Source organism: Gopherus flavomarginatus, chromosome 25, assembly GCF_025201925.1.
Source record: "Gopherus flavomarginatus isolate rGopFla2 chromosome 25, rGopFla2.mat.asm, whole genome shotgun sequence".
NCBI lineage: Eukaryota > Metazoa > Chordata > Testudines > Testudinidae > Gopherus > Gopherus flavomarginatus.
In genome coordinates, this window is record NC_066641.1 from 7,626,043 (window position 1) to 7,652,069 (window position 26,027).

A 26,027-nucleotide genomic window follows, 5' to 3' on the forward strand; every position below is an offset into this window, starting at 1 on the left:
TGTCATACAGTACTACTTGGAAGCTGATAAAGAGGAGAGATGGGAAAGAACCTTTAAGCAGGGCCCAGAGTCAGCTCTGTGGTAGAAATGCCAACACTTCCCCCTTCTCAGTAGCTGGCCGTAGCAAGGAGGCTGGGTTTCCTTGTCGGGACATTTGCTCCTTGACTCTGTCAGTATGCCCCCTCCCTGTGTGTGTGTGTGTGTCTCTCTCTCTCTCTCTCTCTCTCTCTCTCTCTCTCTCTCTGCCTCTAGGTGGTAGGGGTTTAGTTCTCTAGCGTATGAAGTCAGCGGCACAGAATTTCCCCCAGGAGTATCTGTTCTCTGGGTACATGGAGGTTGTGAAATGGGATGTGCCCATAAAGTAATTTACCGAGGAGCTGCTCTGTCATCAGGTCTTCTCTCTCCTCTTGTACTAAGTGCTGCAGGATCACTGCTGAGCCAACAGTGAGCAATTTGGCAGCTTTTGTTCTAGAGGCTACCAGTTCTTAGGACTAGCACAGAATGTGCCTGGTCACTTGTCCACAGAGAACATGAGTTGGAGCTACTTATGCTTGTGATACAGGAAACTTTTTTTTCATTAGGAATAGCTACTATAGTCTCTGTATCAGGTTTTTCTGGCCAGCAGTGGCTAATACCCTCTTGAATTTGACCAATTTTAGTATCTTCTCTGTGCTCTGAAGGGAAGGAAACTATAGCCCAGGCCCTGCTGAATACCATCCTCCTGTTGACATGTTAATAGTTTGTTCTGCAGAAACTTTTGCCCATGAGTCAAACTTGGCTTATTTCAGTAATGATGATTTCTAATGTTTTTGTAACATCCCTGTTGTGTGTTCGGAATCACGGTACATATTTAACTGTAACGAGAATGGTTGGTTAGAGCATGGGGCTAGGACACCAGATTGAATACTCACTGTCTCCTCAGTGACTTGCTGTGTGATCTTGAGCAAATAACTTCAGCTCCAGTCTTGCCCTAGTGCAAAAAGCGCTAGCCTCTATGATTTGTTCTGGGGAGCTACTCAGAGCTTGGAGAAGGAATCTCTTTCCAGGATGCGCCCAGATCTCTGTCGCTATCACTCTGGTCTCTGTTGCCTCCAGTGCAATGTTCAGAGAGCTCCCATAGACAGAGCTGTGAAAAAAGCAACCCAATGAGTTTTTGGATTTTATTGAGTTTACCTGACTTTCTCTTCCCCCTCGCCATCTCCCTTAGCTGTCTGTCTTTTGGAAATATTTACATGAAAATGTCATAGATGGAAGTTTTTAGAGCCTTGTGTTTCTAGTATCAACTTGAACCTGTGAATGAAAAATTTAATTCTTCTGAAAGTCAAAAAGTAACATTGATTCTTGTTCCTTTTGAGGGAATGAGTGCTTGTCTACACTAGGGTTTTTGCCCTGATGTAAATCCCTAGTATAGGTATGCTGTATTGGTGGAAATCCTTTTTAAAACACTGTTGTAGTATGTACGAGTTGGCTGTATAGCGCTATTTCCACGTTTAAAACAGCCCAAATGTTTATGGTACTGTCTAGAAATCTAGCTGGATCTAGTGCAGTGGTTCTCAGCCCAGGGGCCGCTTGCAGTCCAGTCAGCACACAGCTATGGCCCATGTGACTTCCTTAGGGCCAAACAGGCAGTATGTATGTGATTTTTATTTTTATATAGATAGTGTGGATTGCGACCCATAATGGTAAATAGGTTGAGAACCGCTGATCTAGCGGATGCAATCCTAGATGATTAAAGCGAAGAGCATGGCTAGTGGGTGGAATCAACTATTTTTGGATATTACAAAGAAGTGGGTGAGTTGAACTTCCTCAGGATGGGCAATGCATCTGACATGGTTCTACACATAAAGCTGGCTAACTCGTCTCTTCAACTCAGAGAATATTGAGCTCTTAAGATTCTTTTCAGTGAGAAATCTTCAACTTGGACACAATACTGGGAGAAGATTCCATCTGAGAATGCAAACTATGGCTAAGCCTTTTGCCATTTGTTCAGACAACAGCAAAAGAACTTCTCGGGTGAAGCCATCCTAAATTTTGTTACGTATGGTGTAAAAGGTACCAGTCAAAATAATAACACAATTCAGTCAAAAATTCTGCAACCGCCATCAGGCTCTGCATAGCTGATTGCAAGGGGGGAGGAGAATATAGCAAGCATTTTACACAATGAAAGACTTTAGAAAGAGAGCTTAAGATTACAAAAGCAATTGAAAGAGATTTCAGATGGATTTGATAGATTACAAGTAGCTGATGGCTACTGTCATGGTCTCTATGGAAATCTGGCTGGATCTGGAACCACGCAAGGACAAAATTGAACAATGATTCGGAGGAGCAGTAGAATCTCTTGGTTACTTAGCCAACATGATTTGATTCCATATTGATCATAAGTTGAGCCTAGAACAAGAATGAGGCTTAAAATATGGTTGCTGTAGGAGTCCTGAATTCCTTTTTTTACTCTTACATTTAAAATTGAACTTCCAGATTTCCATTCCAAATCCACATTTTTAAAGGAAACTGCAGAATTTCATTGCATCAAAATAGAGCAAAATTGTGAAGTAAATAGTGGAAGACAAGGCAGTTAAATTCAGAATATCAATTTTTATAAGGTCTGTAGTGCTGTCAAGCCCGCTCAGCATCAGTCAGGTGTGTTTTCACCATATTTGGATGGTTGAATTGAAACTTCATAGTAAGCTGTATGCTGGAAAAACCAAATATATTAAGTCTATATGTATTTATGGGGAAGTTCAAAGGCTTGTAGGCCAAGCTAGTAGCAAACTTGAGACTTGGGGTTTTTGTAACTTTTTTTTTTTTTTTTTTAAATCTACAGATAGAATTGTAATGTCTTCTGTAATGGGTTCCCCCTGGATACCACCGAGCTCTCTGACTCACCTCCTCTCACACTGTGTGCTTCTGTGACAAACTAATCTGCTCCTGCTCCTACACTCCCACCAGCATTCATACAGGCAGGAACACACCCAGCTGCAGTTACATGTAGGCTCTGACCAGCCACTATATGAAGCAACAATAAAGAGGTTACAGCCAAGATAATCCCCAGCCTAAGACCCCAGAGCTGTACCGTGCTGCCCTTGTCAAAGCCCCGACCAATTTATTATTCAATTTGCTCCTCCCTCAGTGTGGAGAGGAATATGCAACAAGCATGTGTTAACCAAGCTGAGATTTTCTCCACATGCTTCACTTAAAGGCACGCTGGTTTAGATAAAGCAAAAAACAAGTTTATTAACTACAAAAGAGATTTTAAGTGATAGCAAACAGATCAAAACAGATAAACTAGTAAATAAACAAAACCGCAAACTAAGCCTAAAACACTAGAAAGGTTGGATATGAATTAGCAGTGCCTCACCCTGGCTATGATGAGCAGTCTGCCAGGTTTCCATACACAGGCTAGAAATCAATGTAGCTTGGGGCCAGCACTTCCCCCAGTTCAGTCTTTGTTCCTCAGGTGTTTCCAGAAGTTCTCTTTGTGTGGGGAGTAAGGTCCCTCAATGATATCACACCCCACCTTTATAGAGCTTTACCATATGCCAGGAACCCTTTGTTCTAAAACCAGTTCCCAGCCCATTTGTGGAAAAATACAGGTGCCCAAAATGGAGCTCAGTATCATGAGATCTGGTCACATGGCTTTGCTGAGTCATAGCAGCCATCACGGGCTGGCTGAAACATTTACAGTAAGGCTATTGATTAATCGCAGTTAACTTGTGAGATTAACTCACTACGTAATCGCAATTAATCACATTGTTAAACAATAGAATACCAATTTAAATTTATTAAATATTTTTGGATGTTTTTCTACTTTTTCAAATATATTGATTTCTATTACAACACAGAATATTAAGTGTACAGTGCTCGCTATATTTTGGTTTACTGATATTTGCACTGTAAAAATTATAAATAGTGTTTTTCATTTCACCTCATACAAGTACTGTAGTGCAATCTCTTTATCATGAAAGTGTGACTTACAAATGTAGATTTTTGTTTGTTACATAGCTGCACTCAAAAAACAAAGAATGTAAAACTTTAAAGCCTACGAGTCCACTCAGTCGTACTTCTCATTCAGCCAATCGCTAAGACAAACAAATGTGTTTACATTTACAGGAGATACTGCTACCTGCTTCTTATTTACAATGTCACCTGAAAGTGAGAACAGGTATTCTCTTTTTGTAGTGGGCGTTGCAAGGTATTTACATGCCAGATGTGCTAAACATTCATATGCACCTTTGTGCTTTGGCTACCATTCCAGAGGGGACACTTCCTATGCTGCTGATGCTCGTTTTAAAAAAAGTGTTAGTTAAATGTGTGACTGAACTGCTTGGAGGAGAATTGTATGTCCCCTGCTCTGTTTTACCTGCATTCTGCCATATATTTCATGTTATAGCAGTCTTGGATGATAACCCAGCACATGTTGGTTTTAAGAATACTTTCACAGTAGATTTGACAAAAGGCAAAGAAGGTACCAATGTGAGATTTCTAAAAATAGCTACAGCACTTGACTCAAGGTTTAAGAATCTAAATTGCCTTCTGAAATCTGAGAGGGAGGAGGTGTGGAGCATGCTTTCAGAAGTCTTAAAAGAGCAACATTCAAATGCAGAAACTACAGAAGAAAACTAACCTTCTGCTGGTGGCATCTGACTCAGATGATGAAAATAACCATGCATCAGTCTGCTCTGCTTTGGATCGTTATTGAGCAGAACCTGTCATCAGCATGGACACATGTCCTCTGAGATGGTGGTTGAAGCATAAAGGGACATATGAATCTTTAGCACATCTGACATGTAAATATCTTGCAATGCTGGCTACAACAGTGCCATGCTAAAGTCTGTTCTCACTTTCAGGTGACATGGTAAACAAGAAGTGGGCAGCATTATCTCCTGCAAATTGTTACCAGACTTTTGTCTGAGCAATTGGTTGAAGTAGGACTGGGTGGACTTGTAGCCTCTGAAATTTTATATATTTTTTTGAATGCAGTAATTTTTTGTACATAATTCTACATTTGTAAGTTCAACTTTCATGATAGAGATTGCACTACAGTACTTGTATTAGATTAATTGAAAAATACTGTTTTTTATAGTGCAAGTATTTGTAATAAATAAATACAAAGTGAGCACAATACACTTTGCGTTCTGTTGTAATTGAAATCAATTATTTGAAAATGTAGAAAATATCAAATATTTAAAAATGCTATTCTGTCATTGTTTAACAGTGTGATTAATTGCACGATGATAATTTTTAATCGCTAGTTTACAGTCGGGTTCTCAAACTTCATTGCACTGCGACCCCCTTCTAACAACAAAAATTACTACACGGCCCCAAGAGGGGAGACTGAAGCCAGAGCCCAAGGGCTTCAGCCTCAGGCAGTCGGCTTTGGCCTGGGCAGTGGGGCTTGGGCTTCAACTTGGCTTTGGCTGCAGCCCTGGGCACCAGAAAGTCTAAGCCAGTCTTGGCGAACCCATTAAAATGGGGTCGCAACCTGTGTTCCCTGTAAGCTGTGCGCTTGGGCGGCTGCGCAGGAGAGATTCAAGTGCTGTGCAGTTGATTAGCAGAGCCATGCCCGTCCATCCAGCTAGCAACATGTGTTCAGGTGCCTCTCCCCCACTGCTGCTCTGCAGCGACATTGCTTGTGCAGCTGCTCCTGGGACCCTCCTGCTGGCTGGGCAGAGCCTGGTGGTGGAAAGGAGGGTGCTGATGTCAGGGTGTCCTCCAGCCCCTGTACCCCATCTCCACAGAACAGGGTAGCAGAGACGGGGCTCAGGACTCACAGCCGCTCTACGATTGAACAAGCCTTCGGGTGAGTGAGTGAGCGCCTTAAATAGACAGCGCACGTTCTGAGACTTTCCCAGCAATGCGTGCACACACTGTCTCTCCCCTGCCCATGTACCCCATCTCTGCAGAGTGAGGGGGGAGAGCATCTCTCAGAAACTTCCTCAGCAACCAGCACACACCCAATCTGTGTGTCACACACCTCCCAACACTTCTTGTTGTTACTTCTTGGTACTTCCTGCAGTGCGTGCACATCTCTGTAATTTTATTCTTTCAAAGTGTGTTGCTTTAATTTTTTGACTGGTCTGTGCATTTCATAATTTTTATTTCTTTTACGCTTAAATTTAATTCTTTGAGTAATGAGTTCTAAAATACCTAACTTATGCTGGCTGGGGTAATTATCCCTACTGGTAACTTTTTAAAAACAATATAACGTAGATAATTTTTTCACATCTTAGCTCATAGAGCCGAGATATATCTAGGTTTTTTGTTTCTTCTGGTGGCGCACAGCTCACATTATCTTAGTTCACATAACAAAATTTATTCCGCACGAGTGGGAAAAAATTAGAGGGAACGTTGTTCGTCACTAGGGTGACCAGACGGCAAATGCGAAAAAATTGGGATGAGGGTGGGAGAGGGAGCTATAGGCACCTATATAAGACACAGCCCCAGATACCGGAACTGTCCCTATAAAATCTGGACTTTGGGTCACCCTTGTCATGACCCACTTTGGGGTTCCAGTCCAGTTTGAGAACCGCTGCACGGGAAGGCTAAGCTGTTCCACAGCTCATTGTCTTTGCTGATGAGCCGTTGGCAGTGTCTAGCTTTACCATTGTTGTACCTGAAATACATATCCGTAGTCAATATTTATAACTTCGGATACAAAAATGATATATGCATATAAATGGATAATTATTCAGCAAATCATAGTTTTTCCAGTGACACCTTACATGGCTCATCTTACATAAATTTCATCATCATAAAACAACTATGAAGAATATGGGCTGCAGAGTCACATCTTCATTTTGGACATATTGTGTCTGCTTCTCTTGTTTGGGGGAATAAATGTGCCTATGAAGTAAATTGTATGATGTCTGTCTTCATTTCATAAAGCCTTCTTGGGCATCTCTCTCACTGCTAGGTTTTTTAAGTTAGAGAAAATGACAAAACCCTGAGCAGGCTGCTCTGTCCTGCTTCTCCCCCCTCCCTCCCAGCACTTGCACTGCCATACAGCTGATTGGCGTAAGCCGTGGGGGGGGGGGGGAAGGGCGGGGGAGGAATGCAGCATGCTTGGGGAAGAGGCGGGGCCAAGGTGGGGATTTGGGGAAGGACCCAAGAGGGCGGAGTCAGGGCAGGGCCAGTGGCACCAACCCCCTCCACCTGTGCACTGGGGTGCAAAATATCGGGGATAATTTGCATCCAGACTGAACATCAGTTGGGACGCAGGACAAACAAGTAAATATCGGGACAGTCCTGATAAAATTGGGATGTCTGGTCAGCCTAACTGTAATAGCAATTAATGATCTTATCCCTATCTATTATTACAAAGAAGAGTGAAATCATTGATGCTTGAAAAAGTAAAATAAAACACCCAACCATCTAAAGGAAGTGTGCCATTCTGATAGTGTGATAAATTACATAGTGTTGATGAAAGAGATGTAGCCAATTCCACAGCCCAATTCAAGATATAGTGCCTGAGAGAGAACATAAGGTAGGACTTGGTAATAAATATCCTATATGGAAGCTTAAAAAAAATATATACTTTCAAAGTTTTAAATGACGATTTTTAAAACATCATTTTTATTTTAAAATAGAAGGCTTCCTCTCCCCTGCATTCCACATGGTGAGCTGCATTCTTAAAGCTTTTGTATATTAGTCAGAGAAGCTCAGTCTGACAACAATACAATGGCAGGTTCAACTGAGACACTATTCAGGTACTGAGAATGAAATGACTGACATTTAAAAAAAAAAAATTGCAAATCAGTTACTATTAGTAAATATCTAAAGTGCTAGACCTGATCATTGCAGTTTTCCTAGACCCCACAGAACAGTTAGGCTCATCCACTCGTGTTCTTACTCAGGATGAACTGAAGATAGTAAAGCCCTTTGTAACTGACTTTTCCTGCCTCCTCACTTTTGCTTTCCCTGAGCAAAACAGAGGGCACACAAATCCATGAGTGCCAGGAGAAGACGACGGCTTCCCTTGGATTTCCAACACACCATTCTCCAGTGCCAGTCTCTCTGTTTCTAGGTCCATGCCAGTTTTCCTCTACCTGACGTACCTCCCTGCTGGTTCCCAACCTTGGGTGGGTTTGGAACTGGTTACAAAAGGTGATGAGTCACTTTGGGTAGATCAGCATATAGGGTAGCTGGGAGAAGAACCACAGCAGTATTTAATCATTTCTAGAATTCCAGAAGCCAGCATCTCCCCATCCCTTCTCAGCCCAGCACCCTCCTGTGATTCCCGGAAAACCATAGAAATTAATATCCACCTTGGACATTGGGTAGTTTCCTTAGGGGTAATAAGGAAGGAGAGAGATGGAAGAATAGAGGCAGCCAGGACTGCTAGTCAGAAACCATCTACCCCTTTCATTTAAACATGCTTATCTCATTACATGATTTTTACCTAAATTAATTACTAGGTTATGGGTGCCCACCATGATTTTCTGGAAACCCAGTGGACTGCTGTTTTAGATCTGATTCCCTCAAGCCATGATGTTAGGCTCCCAGAAAGGCTCCAATATGGGATCAATGCCATCGATACAGCTAAGATCCAGTTGTTGCTACACTAAATGTCCATGCAAGGGCTTGTGGCGCACTCTGGGAGGATGCAGGTGTTGGCACAGGATCCAGGAGTGCAGGGAGGAAGGAATGTTGGCAGTGAAGTTCGGGCCTGAGTTTTGGTGTGGAAAAGTGCAGCCAGGATAAGTGTGCAGTTTAAAAAAATAAATGACTTAGCAATAATAAGGGACCATGTTCATGGCCACAGAGTTATTCTTTGGATTTTGGGGCATTTTTGCTCTTCCCTGGCCTTAACGGCCTTGTCTTGTCCCTGGAAAACTAGAGCTCTGATTGTGTGTGTGTGGCAACACGTAGTGTAGCCTCTGGGGCCTTCAAGTGGCTGATCCGTATCCGGTATCTTCATTCCAAGTACTCCTGCCAGCGTCCTAGGGAAGGACCAGTCACCTCCATGACCAGAGATGACCATTGTCCTAATTTACCTTCACCTCGTAGTGTAAAAATTTATGCCTTTAAGGCTCTCCATGTGCTCCCACCACCCTCACAAGCTTTATCGTCGTCCTGTTCTCATTATTGGTGTTCCTTCACTACTGTTATCCTTTTGTTTCCAGTTTTTTTCTTGTTGTCACCTTTTAAGTTCTGTTTACGGGGGGGGGAGGGGCGGCGCATATAGGAGCCAATATTGTCCTTGTGCCTGACCTCTCACTTTTCCCCTCTTGCTTCCCAGTTAGATCTTACCAAAAGGTTTCCTCCTCTTCTCTTCCCCCCCTCCCCCAGTGAATGTTAAATAGGTCATCTTTGTCAGCTCCTAATGCATGTACAGCCATGATGAATTATTAGCATCTGCTAAGCATAGAGGCGGAGTAGTTCTGGCCTTTGATTTAAGCCCCAAGTGTTATGGGGTAAAAGGTGAAAAAACAGGAGAGAATAGATATCATTGGAACCCTGATAAAACAACCCTCTCCACCCTGCCATGCCCTACTGGAATTATAGCTGCTGGTGATTATTTAAATATCAGTAAAAAGAACAAGTAGTTGTGACACCTTAGAGACTAACACATTTATTTGGGCATAAGCTTTCGTGGGCTAAAAGCCACTTCATGAGGTGCATGCAGTGGAAAATACAGTATGAAGATTTTTTTGTTTTATTTACACACACACACACACACACACACACACACACACACACACACACACACACACACACACACACCGTGAAAAAAGGTGTTGCCATACCAACTCTAACAAGACTAGTCAATTAAGGTGGGCTATTAGCCGGGAGGGGGGAACTTTTGAAGGGATAATCAGGACGGCCCATTTCAAACTGTTGACAAGAAGGTATTAGTAACGGTAGGGGAAAAATTAGCATGGGGAAATAGTCTTTACTTTGTGTAATGAACCATCCGCTCACAGTCTTTATTCAAGCCTAATTTAGTGGTGTCCAGTTTGCAAATTAATTCAAGTTCTGCAGTTTCTCGTTGGAGTCTGTTTTTGAAGTTTTTTTTTTGTTAAATTGCCACTTTTAGGTCTGTAATTGAGTGACCAGGGAGCTTGAAGTGTTCTCCCGACTGGTTTTTGAATGTTACAGTTCTTGATGTCTGATTTGTGTCCATTTATTCTTTTGCGTAGAGACTGTCTGATTTGGCCAATGTACATGGCAGAGGGGTATTACTGGCACATGATGTACATCTACCAAATGTGATATATGCCAAGTGAACGAGTCTCTAACGGTGTGGCTGATGCGACTAGGTCCTATGATGGTGTCCCTTGAAAAGATATGTGGACAGATTTGGCAGTGGGCTTTGTTGCAAGAATAGGTTCCTGGGTGTGTGGTGTGTGGTTGCTGGTGAGTATTTGCTACAGGTTTGGAGGCTGTCTGTAAGCGAGGACTGGTCTGTCTCCCAAGATCTGTGAGAGTGAGGGATTGTCCTTCAGGATAGTTTGTAGATCCTCGATGATGCGCTGGAGAGGCTTTAGTTGGGGGCTGAAGGTGACTGCTAGTGACATTCTGTTACTTTCTTTATTGGGCTTGTCGTGGAGCAGGTGACTTCTGGGTACTCTTCTGGCTCTGTCAATCTGTTTCTTCACTTCAACAGGTGGGTATTGTAGTTTTAAGAACGCTTGATAGAGATCTTGTAGGTGTTTCTCTCTGTCTGAGAGATTGGAGCAAATGTGGTTGTATCCTAGAGCTTGACTGTAGACAATGGATCGTGTGTGGTGTGTCCTGGATGAAAGCTGGAAGCATGTCGGTAAGTATAGTGGTCGGTAGGTTTCTGGTATAGGGTGGTGTTTATGTGACCATCGCTTATTAGCACTGTAGTGTCCAGGAGGTGGATCTCTTGTGTGCACTGGTCCAGGCTGAGGTAGATGATGGGATGGAAATTGTAGAAATCATGGTGGAATTCCTCAAGGGCTTCTTTTCCATGGGTCCAGATGATGATGTCATCAATGTATCGCAAGTAGAGTAAGGGGCATTAGGGGATGAGAGCTGAGGAAGCATTGTTCTAAGTCAGCCATAAAAATGTTGGCATACTGTGGGGCCATGTGGGTACCCATAGCAATACCGTTGACTTGAAGGTATATATTGTCCCCAAATGTGAAATAGTTGCAGGTGAGGACAAAGTTCAGCCACCAGGTTTGCTGTGACATTATCGGGGATATTGTTCCTGATGGCTTGTAGTCCATCTTTGTATAGAATGTTGGTGAGAGGGCTTCTAATATCATTGTGTTTCTTTCCTGTATTGATCTCTGAGAATGCAGCGTCCATGGTGAAAATCTGCTCTGAGCTTCTTGTTGGTTGTGGGGTTTTTAGCCAGGGTTTATTGCCTTTGCATTGGCACAGTTATGACTTTGCCCTCCCCTTTGTCTTGCTGTGATAGAGGATCCACTTTGCATTCTTTATTACAAGAAACAATTCTCTTTTCCACTCCGTTGAAATGTTCTCTTTTTATTTGCTTACATACAGCTAGCTGACTCCTCATATATGCAGTGATCAGAGAGGAGGGGGCAGCATTCAGCAGTCTTGCCTGAGAGGGAGCTAACTGTATGCTGTGGATGAGTCAAAGCCATGGGACCTGCACCAGTTTAACTTAAATGACATGAAAATCTAGGCAGCAGGGATTCTGTCTGGCATCCTGTTTGAATGATGCTTTGGACACACACACTTGCTGTGGTGGTTTAGGTTTCTGGAATGTGAAGGAGGGGAAGAGACATGAAACTGAAGAAATCCATCCACCATGCTACAGTAATAATTCTTACATTTTTCTTTCCTCTAGGGGCTGATAGTCCTTGGTGAAGCGTCATCCCCAGACACTGCTGGAGATGATGTATCCCATCCCCTTAGTGCCGAAGTTAAGCTGGAGCCCGGGACTGACAGACTGGTAAGTGCCAAAGATGGAGAGAAACACAACTAGATACTACAGAAACATGTCTGTAAGTACTGGTGTGTGTTGGTTTGGGCGTGTGTCCTGGAAGACAGATCCTTAGACCGTGGTGTCTGGAAGCCCTTTAAGGCATGGTGCACAGGTTGGTGAAATGAGGCCTCTTAGTGGGGCTTATTGGAGAATTTATGGCTGTGAGGAGGGGTTTTTCAGGGGGTTTGGGTTTAACAGATATGGTGACTTGGACATGTTTTTAGAACAGGGCTCCCCTGAGAGACCCTTGTAATAAACATTAACATTTATATGGTAGTTTACAAGTGAAAAGCACTCTAAAGACATTAACTTATTCTCTCAGACCTTCTTCCCTCCAGCAAAAATGTCTTGGTCACACCCCGAGATGGAGAGGCACAAAACTAGTGAACTAGAAAGTGGCTATTAATCTGTGCTTCAGTTTCACTACCCACAAAATGGGAATAAATGATGCTATGAGATCTATGGATGGGAACTATATCAAGAGCTTAATATTTATTAATATAGAAATGTAGGCCATAGACTACAGGTTTCATCATGCAGTGCAGGCTGGCCGAGCTTGCTCCTGTAATCATTTATGGAAATATCTTCCTTATTAAAGATGAGGTTTTGCAAACTGCTGTACAGTACTGTGAGCTACACTTGGACTGACCTCCTCTAGCTCCTCATACTGGTGGTGACCATAGAGCACCTGCTGATAGGGTCTGGTAAGTTTCAAACTGGAGCAAAATTTAGGGGCACCCAAGGAATACGTGAATTTTGCCATTTGTTCCAGTTGGTGAGAGTTGCTATCTGTGTGGTTCCAAAATAGTTAAAATAAATTAACTTATAAATTCACAGAAGAGATGAATATTTCTGCCTGCATGAGGCAGTCAGTTTTAAGCAACCATAGTTTAGAGAGCTCCTTCTGTGGGGTGAATATTAAATAAAACCAATGTTTTCTTGTTGCCACAGCTTTTTGGAATTTGGCTCCCAAAATAAACAACTTCCAGTTATTTTGACCTCCTGTTTCGAAAGCTTCTAGTATTAATAAATAGGTGAAATAAGAAAAATCCAGCTTGAGAAATTTATTAGTTTTGATTTAAAGTTATTTCCTTTGTATATTTTGGCATATTATGTTGCCAGTTTGCATTTTAATGGTTACAGAGGTTTGTCATTTTAACTCAGTGCCTGCTGTCATTAAATAATAGTTTGACATGGGGGTATAATTGCCCACAGGGTGAAAATTTAAATTGCTAAAAATCTAAAAACTTTAAAATAACAATTGATGTAATCTGTCAAAAATATTTTTTAAAAAATCTAATTTGCCAAGCCCACATATAATGGACAACAATACTAAATTACCAGTGCCAATCCATAATGGACAACAATACTAAATTACCGATGGTCTGATCTATAATGCACAGGTGGTGCTACTGGTAACTTGTACTAGATTTCCTTGAGACTGGGATTCAAATACATTTGTTAGAGGTTTCTTGTTAGTCCTTGAATGACGGTTCACCTCATCATAAAACTTACTACATAATTTGTTAGTTAACAGGATTTGCTTAGGACCAGAATAGCAGGGTATTGGGGTACATGAGCTGAGCAGTGTGAGGATATGGGACTGGAATAACAGAAAGTGCTTTAGATCATGCCACAAGTCCTCCTGTTCTTTTTGCAGATACAGACTAACACGGCTGCTACTCTGAAACCTTAGATCATGCAATGGCTTGCTCTGACCAGTGATTATTTACTGTCTTTCATGACTGCGTAGTAATAGGTGGGGAACAGACATACAATAGAATAGAATTCTGTGATCGCTTCTGTGTTTACTTGAGAGAATCAGTCAATGCCAGATTGGAGACTGAGATAAATAGTTAAGTTTAACAGTAGTAAGAAGGCTTCATTTTGTTCTAGTTTAAGTCAGGAATTTTGACTGAGAATATGCCAATGCCAGTTTTGTTTTCCTTTTGGAAAGCCAAACTTAGGTGCCCATGCTGACCCTATGAAGGAGCTCCCCATAAACATCCGCGGGCTGACAAGGCCACCTCATTATCTTCCTTCAGGTCCTTAAAACTCTCTTCTGCTGTGATGTCTCATTAGTCAGGTGGTGTGCTGGTACCACTGAATCGTTCTGGTTGTAATCCTCTCACTGTTCCCTTGTTTCACTGTTTCTCAGTTTTATATCCACTTGTCTCTTTTTACTTGGAATGTAAGTTCTTCTGGGCAGTCATCAATTTTTGTTTGTTTGTCCAGTGTTAGCACAATGGGGCCTTGATCCTTGGTTGGGCCTCCTGCATGCTACAGCAGTAGAAATAGCTGTGAAGAAATAATGAAGCATGCGCTGAGATTACTGTTTGCATAAAACAGGCGTGTGATCATGGCTGGAGCCTACACCTTAAAGTCTGCTGTTCTGGAGGCTCTTACCTGGCAGTAAAAATACTCATCCTTATCACTTTCATGGAGGGGCTCATTTGAAGTTGTCTTATCACCCCCACTCTGCTCTTTTGTGCAATCCTCTACCAGCCTTTTGTTTAGTTCTGACTGCCTGGCTGTTGGAGATAATGCTGAGGGCGTCAGCCACAGGAAATGTGGCCTTTAGGCACCAAGCAGTTATGCTCCCCCTGCAGAATTATTCATGTGCTTAATTACACTTGTTACAGAGAGGGTGGGGTGATGAGTCAGGAAGAGGCTTGGCTTGCACCGAGCTAGGGAACAAGTCTAGAGCACATTCCTGTTGCACTGGAACTCGTATCAGAAGAGCAGCTGTATCTGGCACCCCTTCTCAGCGTCCTTTTTCAGATACACTCGAGCTGTTCTGTTCAGCCTAGGGCTCAGAGATCTGCATTACTATCTCTGCACCCTGAGGGCAGCATGGAATACCATCCTCTTTGGCTGTGCCCGTTGCCTTGCTGAAGAGATGGTGTATAAAAGTGGACAGGAGAGTGGATCCGTCACCAATCATTCCTAAGTGTCTGAGTCTCTTCTTTCATTCAAAGTCGTCATCTCTGGCCAGTGTGTGGGGCCCCAGGATGTCCCAGTTGATGTTGACCAGTGGAATGAGTGTGTTGTGTGATCACATGTCCTGACACTGAGTAGGATGTGTGGAATGTTGCCTGATAATCCCTAGGAGGAATTCATTATACTGGCAGTGAAAGGGGACGTTTTTACACAAGACCTAGAAATTCCTTCTGTTAGCTTCCACTTCAGGATTGAAAATGCACTGTCTGAAAATATGAGTGATGCGAAATCCTGAAGTAGTACCAGCTAAGCCCTTGATGATCTGCAGGATAGTGTTAGGATCTGAAGACAATTGTAGGGAGGAAATTGTTCCACCCCATGTCTCGCCAGCCCTTCTAGCTAGTTCAGACATTTGGGAGTATGTCAACGTTGCATCTGGAAGTGAGCCTCCCAGCCTGGGTCCACAGACTTGTTTTGGTGGGGTTCATGCACTGAAAATAGCTGTGTAGACATGGCTTTGACATTGGCGCTCAGGCTCTCAAGTCTGAGGGAGTGAGGAATGGGCTTTGGAACAGGAGCCGCAATATCTACACAGCTATTTTTAGTGCATTAGTTGCAAGCCCCACTAACACCAGTCTGTCTACCTGGGCTGCTCTCAGATGCAGTGTAGACATACTCTTAATGTGAACGATCCCTCCTTGCCATCAGAAGGAGATGGTACATGAAAACTTTGGTGATGCATTTGCTGCAGTGAAGGGCTTTGTACCCAGCAGAGGGGAAGCATCAAAGCTTGTTCGGCTGAGAGGAGTGATCTAAACAAAGAGATAAGAGTAGGTCTGCGATCTACAAGGATATATAGGAATGAAATATTATGTATCCTCTGCAGCACCTTGTGAGACTCCAGTGGCTTGCAAACTCCCAGTGCCAAATGCAAAGAGGTGGCCTTTGCAGGAGTTACAGTATGGCTGACTCTTACAGTGGTGCCAGCGCTGGCAAGTGTCCAAGTTTCCAGATTTTCACACCCGAAATGGGCCATTCCTAGTGGTGGTAGAGCAGCAAGAGATTAAAAAACAGACTCGGAAAGGTTGCAAACCAGTTGCATAGTGTTAGAAGACTGCCAGTGCCCCTAGATACCCACAGCTGCAGTGAATGTCCATCATCTGTATTCCTAACAGAGCAGATTTCTCTTCCCCCTTGCAAAATACACGAATATGTGATTAATGCAACCTTAAGTACGGATTGCTAGAGAATTGTTCCTGCTTTTTCGACGCTTCTCCTCCTCCTGGGTTCCCAGCTGCTCCAGGGTCTCCAGCCCACTTTTTCTGATCTGTATTCAGACAGCTTTGTTAGTTCCGCTTCCTCCTAATCTAGGCTCCTTGGAACAACACTGCCTCTGTGCCTAGAGTGCAGAGCCAGCTGCTATTGCTACCTCCACTCCACTCTCCTTATGTGCCATACATGGAGAGAATCCATTCCACAATCTAAATTGCCTTTATCCTGGTGTAAGCAAATCAACAAAGAACAAAAAGAGTCTCCATTCAAGGGCTCAGTGTGTGTGACTTTATGCCAGGCTAGCAGAAGGTCTGAGTGAAATGGCAGCCTGTTTCTGTGCTCTCAGAGAGAGCCAGAAACGTCAAGGTGCAGCACACTCGTTGGTAACAACTCTTTTTTCTCCCCTTAGTGTAAAGGAGCAATCCCGTCCCCTGGCTCATGGAACATTCCCTCCTGGACCCCACCCTAACTCCCCCCTTCTCACTCCACCCCGCCATCTTCAGTTCACCCTTTCCCTTGCTGGAAATGAATGGACAAGCTGCACAGAAGTTCAGAGAGAACTGTTCTGTGTTTCCAGGGGGATTTCAGTGGAGATTCTGCCTCAGAGTTCATGGGCTTACAAAAACAGACTTTAGGAGATTCAAGAAGAGGGGCCAGATGAGCATGGGGAAAATAGGTCATCTCCTCCCAAAAGGAAATTCCTCCTGATACCTTCAGATGGATTTCTCAGCCTATTACTGGGGATCTTCAGGGTATCCTGGGCTGACTGCGCTTAGAAAGATGGTGTGTGCTAACACATTTAAAATGCTAGTACACACAAGGCATTTGTAGTAGCTATAGTGGGACAACCTTCCAGTATGTGTAAAACCCAACTACGTTAAGTACGTTAAGAGTTTAAAGTGTTTAACAATGTTTGGGGCCGAATTTACAAAGGGGTTTAGGTGCCTAACAATACAGATACCTTTGTATGTTTGGTCCTTTTACCTTAATGTAGAAGGGGCCTCGCAGTGATTCTGGCAGCTCACATGATCTAAAGCCACTGAACTTCCAATGGTTTGCAGATCACTGGCGTGTGAAGGTAGTTTGTACAAGTGGTCATTACACTACAGTGAGGCATAATGTTAAAATCTTCCTTATAGGACCTTATCATTTCTTGGTTTGGTTTGCTTTGCTCCTGGCCACTAAGGCAGTCTTTGCATGCCTGCAGCTACCTGAGAAGACTGGAAATCCTTCGGTTTTGCACACTGGGAACTGCAGATGAGCAGCTGTGGCAGAGGAGGAAAATCTTGCAAAATCCTCCTCCTCAGTCTCAATTCTATGTTGTGGTATGTGCTGGTTTGTGAAGCCTCCTGGAATTGAAGTTGTGTGTGGAAGCCCATTGTTGTGGTCTTTGTTGGTGGTGCAGAGGTAGGGATGAGGGAAATTTACATGACTATGTGAGAAACCTTTATCCATTGTGTCCTTTCTTTTCCCTCTGCAGGGTACTTCCATTTCCCAGCCGGTAGTGAATCTTGGTACATCTGCTGGAAATACTCCAGAATCCCTTCCCTCCAAACCCTGTGGAGCACTGAGACCTGTCAATGGAGTTATTAACACGTAAGATGCTTTTATGGGCTGCCTGGAGGGGGGGAGTTTATGCCTTCAGTGAGGTTGGCAATATTCCATTACGAACTAGGCCTGGCCCACTCTAGAGTTTGTAACTGAGTTAAATCTTTTTCAGGCGTGGTTATAGCCTCTCATGGTTATGATATTGCTTGAGTCCCACATCTAATCTAATTACAGATGCACTCAGAAACAATGCGTTAGACAGATGGAAGTGTAGTTAGGCATAACACTGTTCTCAGAAAAATAATCTTTCCCTGCCTTGAACTGTGCAACAAATATGATGTAAAACACAGTCCCGGCAAAACTGTTTAACAGGTTTTTTTGAACACCGTTGTGACTTCTGTGGGTCAGACAATTGCATACAAGGTCTTAGTTAAATTTCAGATACATCCTACATTAGCGCTATTGTCATTAAGAGAACATAGCAGGATTTAATATTAGGTGAAAGCAAACACTGGAAACTTGTCTACACTAGAGAATTTTAATATTTCAAGCACTGTTGGAAATCTCTGCCATGCATGCAGTATTCACACATGCTTGCAGTTGTTCATAGGTGTTTTCAGCACCATTGCCTTTGTTTCTATATCGATACACTGTAGATAGAAAGCACTGGTGTTTCAATTGCATTAGTGCAAATGATTATCTCAGCACAGTAACAAAATACCTTGATATGTCTGCAGTTAGCTCTGTCATCAAAGCTCTACGTTTGAGAGCAGTGTATTTCACTTATAAAACTTAAACATTGTGCTCTAATGAGGAGAAAACTTTCTGGCCAGTGGATGGGGGGTTGTGTTGGAATTAAGATAAGTGCTATGTGTGGACATGATATTCTGTATGCATCTAAAACAGGAAGGTTAATGTCAGCATTGCACCATTTCAGTCACACTGGTAAAGATTGCAGTGGTACAATTCTGTAGTGGAGACCAGATTTGGGGTTCATGTCTAGATTCTGAGCGTCCTTTCCAATGAATTTTTCTCAACCTGGTACCTAGTGGCATTGAGGCCCAATTCAGATAATCTGCCAATATCTCAAGAGATTCAGGACTGGAATTTCAGGGGATCCTGCATGGAAGGATTGAGGGACTCATTGATAGAGCAGTGGAGTTGGATAGAAAGGGACTTTCTGAGGTCGAGATTGAAATATCCTGGTGGAATTGTGTGTAATTCTCACCATTGATTTTAGTTAGTACTCTTTGCTCTGCATTTTCCTAACACCATTTTTTTTGTTTTGTTTTTTTTAACTTGGAAGGTGATAGGAGGAAAAGAAAAGAGAAGTGTCAAACAGTTTAAATATAGGGCTGTCAATTAATCGCAGTTTACTCTCACGATTAACTCAAAAAATTAGCTGTGATTAATCGCAGTTGTGAAATTTTATTAAATATTTTGTATGTTTTTCTATATTTTCATATATATTGTATTCTGTGTTGTAATTGAAATCAGTGTATATTTTTATTACAAATATTTGCACTGTAAAAATGATAAGCAAAATAGTGTTATTTCAGTTCACCTTACAAATGTAGACTTTTTTCGTTTGTTACATAACTGCGCTCAAAAACTAAACAATATAAAACTTCAGAACCTACAAGTCCACTCAGTCCTACTTTGTGTTCAGCCTTCTTCTTATTTACAGTGTCACTGGAAAGTAAGAACAGGCATTTGCTTAAAAAAAAAAAAAGTTAGTTAAATGTGTGACTGAACTCCTTAGGGGAGAATTGTATATCCCCTGCTCTTTTACCTGCATTCTGCCATATATTTCATATTATAGCAGTCTCGGATGAAGACCGAGCACGTGGTTTTCATTTTAAGAACACTTTCACTGCAAATTTCACAAACTGCAAAGAGGGTACCAATGTGAGATTTCTAAAGATAGCTACAGCACTGGACCCAAATTTCACAATCTGAACTGCCTTCCAGAATCTTAGAGGGAGGAGGTTTGGAGCATGCTTTCAGAAGTCTTAAAAGAGCAACACTCCAATATGGAAATTACAGAACCTGAACCACCAAAAAAGAAAATCAACTTTCTGCTGATGGCATCTGACTCAGATAATGAAAATGAGTATGCATCGGTCCGCACTGCTTTGGATTGTTATTGAGCAGAACTCATCATCAGCATGGACGCATGTCCCTGGGAATGGTGGTTGAAACATGAAGGACATGAATCTTTTGCGCATCTGGCATGTAAATATCTTGCGACGACTACAGCAGTGCCATGAGAACACCTGTTCTCACTTTCAGGTGACATTGTAAACAAGAAGTGGGCAGCATTATCTCCTGCAAATGTAAACTAACTTGTTTGTCTGAGCAATTGGCTGAACAAGTAGGAGGACTGAGTGGACTTGCAGGCTCTAAAATTGTACGTAGTTTTATTTTTGAATGAAGGTTTTTTTGTACATAATTCTACATTTGTAAGTTCAGCTTTCACGGTAAAGAGATTGCACTACAGTACTGGTATTAGGCGAATTGAAAAATACTATTTCTTTTGGGTTTTTTACTGTGCAAATACTTGTAATAAAAAATAAATATAAAGTGAGCACTATACACTTTGTATTCTGTGTTGTAATTGAAATCAATATATTTGAAAATGTAGAAGACATCTGAAAACATTTAAATAAATGGTATTCTATTGTTTAACAGTCCAATTAATTACAATTACTTTTTTTTAATCGCTTGACAGCCCTATTAAAATACTTCAATTTTGCCACCTGAAGTAGAGGTCAGAATTGTGAACCTAGTTAGGATTTTTAGGTAGCATCTATTCACTGCACAGTTCAAATGAATAAAAATGTTTAAATCTCTTCTGCTCTTGGACAGTCTTCAGTCTGGCTTGGCTGAACATTCTCAGGGAGATGGCGCAGATGCTGAGGAGCTGTTGCATAAAAAGCAGCGGCTGAACATGGTCTCTTCTCCTTCTGATGGAACCTGTGTAGCCGCTCGCACCCGCCCAGTACTAAGTTGCAAGAAGCGACGGCTCGTTCGACCTAGCAACATCATACCCCTCTCCAAAAAGGTCAGTGTGTACTGGTGTCGTCTTGCTCATCTGTATTTGATGTGGGGTCTGTTGGCAGGAAGTGTGTGTGACCCTAGAGAGAACAGTAGTTAGTGGTGTACTTCCACCACTGTAAAAACAAAGATGAAATAGTCCCTTATTCCCCCCAGTGTACGAGTATTTGCTGCTTTTATGAAGGTTGATCTAAGACATTTAAAAAAAAAAATTAGCAGAAGACATTGAGGCTCTAGGCTGTTGTAGATGCTATAGGGAAACCATACAACCTTTCCGTTAATTTATTGTGATAATTGCAACTCTTGTGTCAGGGAAGAGGAGACGATAATTACTTGGGGAGGAATCTTACCATGAGCACCTTTTATTAAACATTAGCTGAAACTTTAAAAAGTCAGAGGCAGATACCCAACATGGAAAATTTAAATCCAAACTATTAGATGTTTGGTAAAGTTATAAGCAATTTAAAATGGAAAGTGTCAGGCAACCTTAATTATAGCCATTGTTACCTGCTTCCTAAAAGTTGTGCCATGTGTACAACACTCTATGCCTTCCATATATGTAATAATTCACCTGGGCTGCTGGACTGACTGTTATCTTCAGCCCCGAAACATATGAATGTCTTATGTTCCTGTACTGTTTTGCTTTTCATACTCTCTTCCACATGGTCTTGCCCTCCCTCGCCCTCTTCTTCCTCCAGTGCTCCTGTTTCTACTGCTGACTGTAGCAGTGAAAGGAGCTGTTACTACCTGGTGAGCTGCATGGGGAAAGCAAGGCTTCACTCTTCAGTCTCTCTTGTAGCTGACCCAAACTCTGGAGAGAGCAATGTCTAGCCCACCCCTGGAGGGAAGGTGGCTAGGATGTGGGACTGGAGAAAAATGGGAAGTGAAGTCTATTTCTGTATAGAGGGGATATCATAGCTAACTTTTTTTTTAATGATGTAATCTTCTGGGTAAGTAAAATGGAAAGGAATCTTGTAAAGCAGTATCACCATCTGCATGTTCCTGTGGTCCTAGCAAACCATTCCAACTTGAGTATAAAGGGCTGTATTAACAGTGGAGGTAAGGGAATCTCTCTTGGGGGGTTTAATCTTGCCGGAAGTTTCATTGGATTCTGTGCTGCTCTCCTGATTAAAGAACCATTACTCAGACAGGACAAACCATTCTCACTGCTGCTAAGTAAAACAGGTTTCAAGCCAAACCGCATTATCTTATGGTTACAAGTCTAGTGAGCTATGGGGGAGCGGATGTCTCGAGGTACTAGAATTTAGAGTACTAGCTCAGTTAGGTGCTACCTTCATGAGCAAAAAGGGTATGTTTCAGTTGTTGGCGCAATCAAATTAGCTTAACACAAGTGTAAATGGAGATTTGTCATCCACTTGTGAGTATTTCTAGAGGGTTCTGCAAAGATCTGTTCTTGGCCCAATGCTATTCAATACCTTTATCAATGGTTTGAAAGAAAATAATAAAATCATTGCTGGTAAAACTTGCAGATGACTGAAATTGAAGTGATTAAATGCTGATAGGGACATGTTAGGTATACAGAGTAATCTGGTTCACTTGGGGAGGTGGGTTCATTTTAATTACGTGTTTTAATACAGCCAAATGCAGGGACACACCTTTCAGAACAAAGAACGTAGGCCATGCTTACAAGATGGGAGACTGTGCCCTGATATGCAGTGACATTGAAAGGAGCTTACGGGTCATGGTAGATAACCAGTTCAATGTGAGCTGCTAGTGCAGTGCTGTAGCTAAGAGTCTGAATTCGACCCTTCAACATATGTATATGTCGAATGTCAAGCAGAAGTGAGGAAGGGGGGGTTACATCTGTGTACAGCATTAGTGAGCTCATTGTTTGAATACTGTTTGGTGCTCGGGTCCATATTTGAAAAGTGATGCTGAAAAATTGGAAAAGGTTTAGGAATGAGCTACAAGGATGATTCGCAGTTGGAAAACATGCCTTATAGTGAGAGACTTAAAAAGCTCAATCTCTTTATCTTATTTCAGAGAGGGTTCAGAGATGACTTGATCACTGCCCATAGGTATCTATGTGGGAAGGAACAAGGTGCATATTTTTAAGAGGGGTTAACCAACAGTTGGAACAATACCAAGGGGATGTAGTGGATTCTCCATTACTTGAACTCATGAGTCAAGACTGGGTATCTTTCCAAAATGTATGGCGTAACTCTCACTGAATTTATAGGCTTGATTCAGACCTTTCAGATGAGAGGTTCTGTGGCCTTTGTATGCAGGGGGTCAGACTAGGTGATCATAGCGATCTCCTCTTCTGGCCTCAACATCTGTAAATTGAAATGCCCAGCTTAATTGAGCTAACATGATTGAAAACATCCCTTTTCTTTGTCAAGACTTACCTATAAGTGTCAGCTGCTGGCACAGCCATTTCTCATGCTCGTCTTGTCTAGGCTAGAAAGAAGGGTGCTTTTCCCCCATAGAGTTAGCTGAATTGAGCTATCTTAAGTTGATTGAAAACCTCCTTAAACTGTCTACGGTGATGTCAAATATCTTTAGCCAATTTTAGCTGATTGATTTATTATAGACTCATAGGTCAGAAGGGACCAATCTGATCATCTAGTCTGACCTCCTGCACAAGGCAGGCCACAGAACCCCACCCATCCAATTTTATAACAACCCCTATCCCAGGACCGAGTTATTGAAATCCTCAAAAATGGTTTGAAGACCTCAAGCTGCAGGGAAACCACGAGCAAGCGACCCGTGCCCCACGCTGCAGGGGAAGGCGAAAAACCTCCAGGGCACTTGCCAATCCATCCTGGAGGAAAATTCCTTCCCGACCCCAAATATGGCGATCAGCTAAACCCTGAGCATGTGGGCAAGAGTCACCAGCTAGCACCCAAGAAGGAATTCTCTGCAGCAACTCAGTACCCATCGCATCCAACATCTCCCCGCAGACCATTGAGCAGACCTGTCTAGTGGTAATTCAAGATCAATTGCCCATATTAACGATCCTATCATAACATCCCCTCCATATACTTATCAAGCTTTGTCTTAAAGCCAGGAAAGTCTTTTGCCCCTACTACTTCCCTCGGAAGGCTATTCCAGAACTTCACTCCCCTAATGGTCAGAAACCTTCGTCTAATTTCAAGTCTAAACTTTCTAATATCCAGTTTATACCCATTCGTCCTCGTGTCTACATTAGTACTAAACTTAAATAATTCCTCTCCCTCCCTAACGTTAACCCCCTTGATATATTTATATAGAGCGAGCATATCCCCCCTCAGCCTTCTTTTGGCCAGGCTAAACAAGCCAAGCTCTTTGAGTCTCCTTTCATAAGGCAGTTTTTCCATTCCTCGGATCATCCTTGTAGCCCGTCTCTGAACCTGTTCCAGTTTGAATTCATCCTTCTTGAACATGGGACACCAGAACTGCACACAGTATTCAAGATGGGGTCTCACCAACGCCTTATATAACGGTACTAACACCTCCTTATCCTTGCAGGAAATACCCCGCCTGATGCATCCCAAAATCGCATTTGCTTTTTTAACAGCCGTATCACATTGGCTACTCATAGTCATCCTGCTATCAACCAGTACCCCAAGGTCCTTCTCCTCCTCCGTCGCTTCCAACTGATGCGCCCCCAACATATATCCAAAATTCTTATTATTAATTCCTAAATGCATGACATTGCTAAAAGTGTTAAACTGTACCTTATATTGGTGTTCAGTAGGATTTTTGGTTGTTAAAACTTGATTTAGGGTTGGGGAAAATGCCTTTTTTCCTAATCTAGACAAGGCCAGTGGCTCTTTTTCAGTGTAAAAAGGATGTCGCCTCCAGGATTTTTCAGCAAATTGCCCAAGAGTTGCATGTGGAATGAGTGGGTGTAGACAGATCAGCCTCTTTGAGCTGAGTATATTGAATTTTTTTTTCCTTGGGGTCTAGGTTCATCGTAACAGCACGGTGCGATGTAGCTGTGATGTGAACCCGTTGTGTGCCATCTGTGGCACTCGAAGCTCCATATCTCCGGAAATCCAGTATGAAGCCCCTTTGCTGGAGCGCCTCTCCCAGCTGGACTCCTGTATTCACCCTGTTCTATCATTCCCAGATGGTAAGTACAGCCACTTAATGAAACACACAGTGAAGTTGTGGGGTATAGGGAGAGAAATACCAAAGGGTGTAAAACGGATAACAGAGCCTGGGTAACTTTGGTGCTGCCATAATCCAGCCGCTTGCGGACCTGCCCACTCTGCTCTGCTGCAGAACTTTAGATATTCGTCACTTTCTGTAGGAAGTGGGAATGTGCTAGGTACGTCCATTGGAATGAAGTACATGCCGCTGTCAGTGGCTTATGGGGGATGGCACTCACCAGAGTGGAAAGGTGAAAGGAAAGCAGTATATATTGAATCCACACTGCAGTGAGCATGCACCTGTATACTCAGTCCTTGGGAGAACATTGCCTTGGAGACTGGCTTTGTGGGAATAGAGCGCAAAGCAAATAAAGTTTGATGATTGGGAGCCTTGCATCAGAGTTTGAGCATTACACTGACCATAGTTTGTAAACCAGTTGGAGGATGTATTTGAGTGTGACCATTTATATAAAAAGAAGACTGTCTTAGTTAGAAGAAGTCTCTTCTATCGACGCCAGCAGCAAATCTGCGATACAATGTGAATTTCAGGTTAGTGTACAGTCGAGTAATAAGAGGCTGTAACTCCCATTACAGAATTTCTTGTATGCTACAAGCCTGTATTCTATGGTCTCTCCATTAGTGGCATATCCCTTAGACAATAAATGGACTTCGGAGGATTACACGAATGCATTGACGTATTTCCAGATTCAGTTTAGGGGAGTTTTGTGTCAGAGTGGGATGGTTTGGTAATGGTTTCCAGATTCCTTTTGCCTCTTAAGCTGTCAGTTAAAAACCAGTCTGGTTTGTGGTGACCAAAAGCTGTTGCTGTCTATACATCAATGACCCCATCACAAAAACATATCACCACAGTTGATACAAACTGGCTCCCTAGGTGGCCCTCTCAGCAGAGACACCCAGGAGTGAATAAGTCATATCAGCTGAACTATTCCATCACTAGAAGGTGTCTGTCTAGAACAGGTCTGAGACATGTTGGCTTGTGGCCCTCTGGGGGAAGCTTACACTACAACTTCCCATGCTGATCCTGCTCTGTGGATAGAGAGCTTTGCTTCAAGGCTTTCAGTTCAGGTTGACTATGTGGTTAAGTTGCTGGACTATAACTCTGATCTGGGTTCAGTTCCTGGCTTGCCAGCTGGCTCCCTTTGTGACCTTGGGCAAGTCACTGAATCTCTGTG

The 26,027-nt window shown here is 42.6% G+C and overlaps 1 protein-coding gene across 5 annotated transcripts in view; it reads left to right on the forward strand.

Annotated features, from left to right (window-relative positions):
• Positions 1–26,027, forward strand: part of KANSL1 (KAT8 regulatory NSL complex subunit 1) — a 176,212-nt gene that overhangs the window by 131,818 nt on the left and 18,367 nt on the right. For all 5 annotated transcript variants that reach the window (XM_050935018.1, XM_050935020.1, XM_050935017.1 and 2 more), the window contains exons 4-7: positions 11,783–11,887; positions 17,613–17,728; positions 20,549–20,744; positions 24,650–24,815. In XM_050935018.1, coding sequence (XP_050790975.1) covers positions 11,783–11,887; positions 17,613–17,728; positions 20,549–20,744; positions 24,650–24,815 — 583 coding nt within the window. The remainder of the gene's footprint in view (positions 1–11,782; positions 11,888–17,612; positions 17,729–20,548; positions 20,745–24,649; positions 24,816–26,027) is intronic.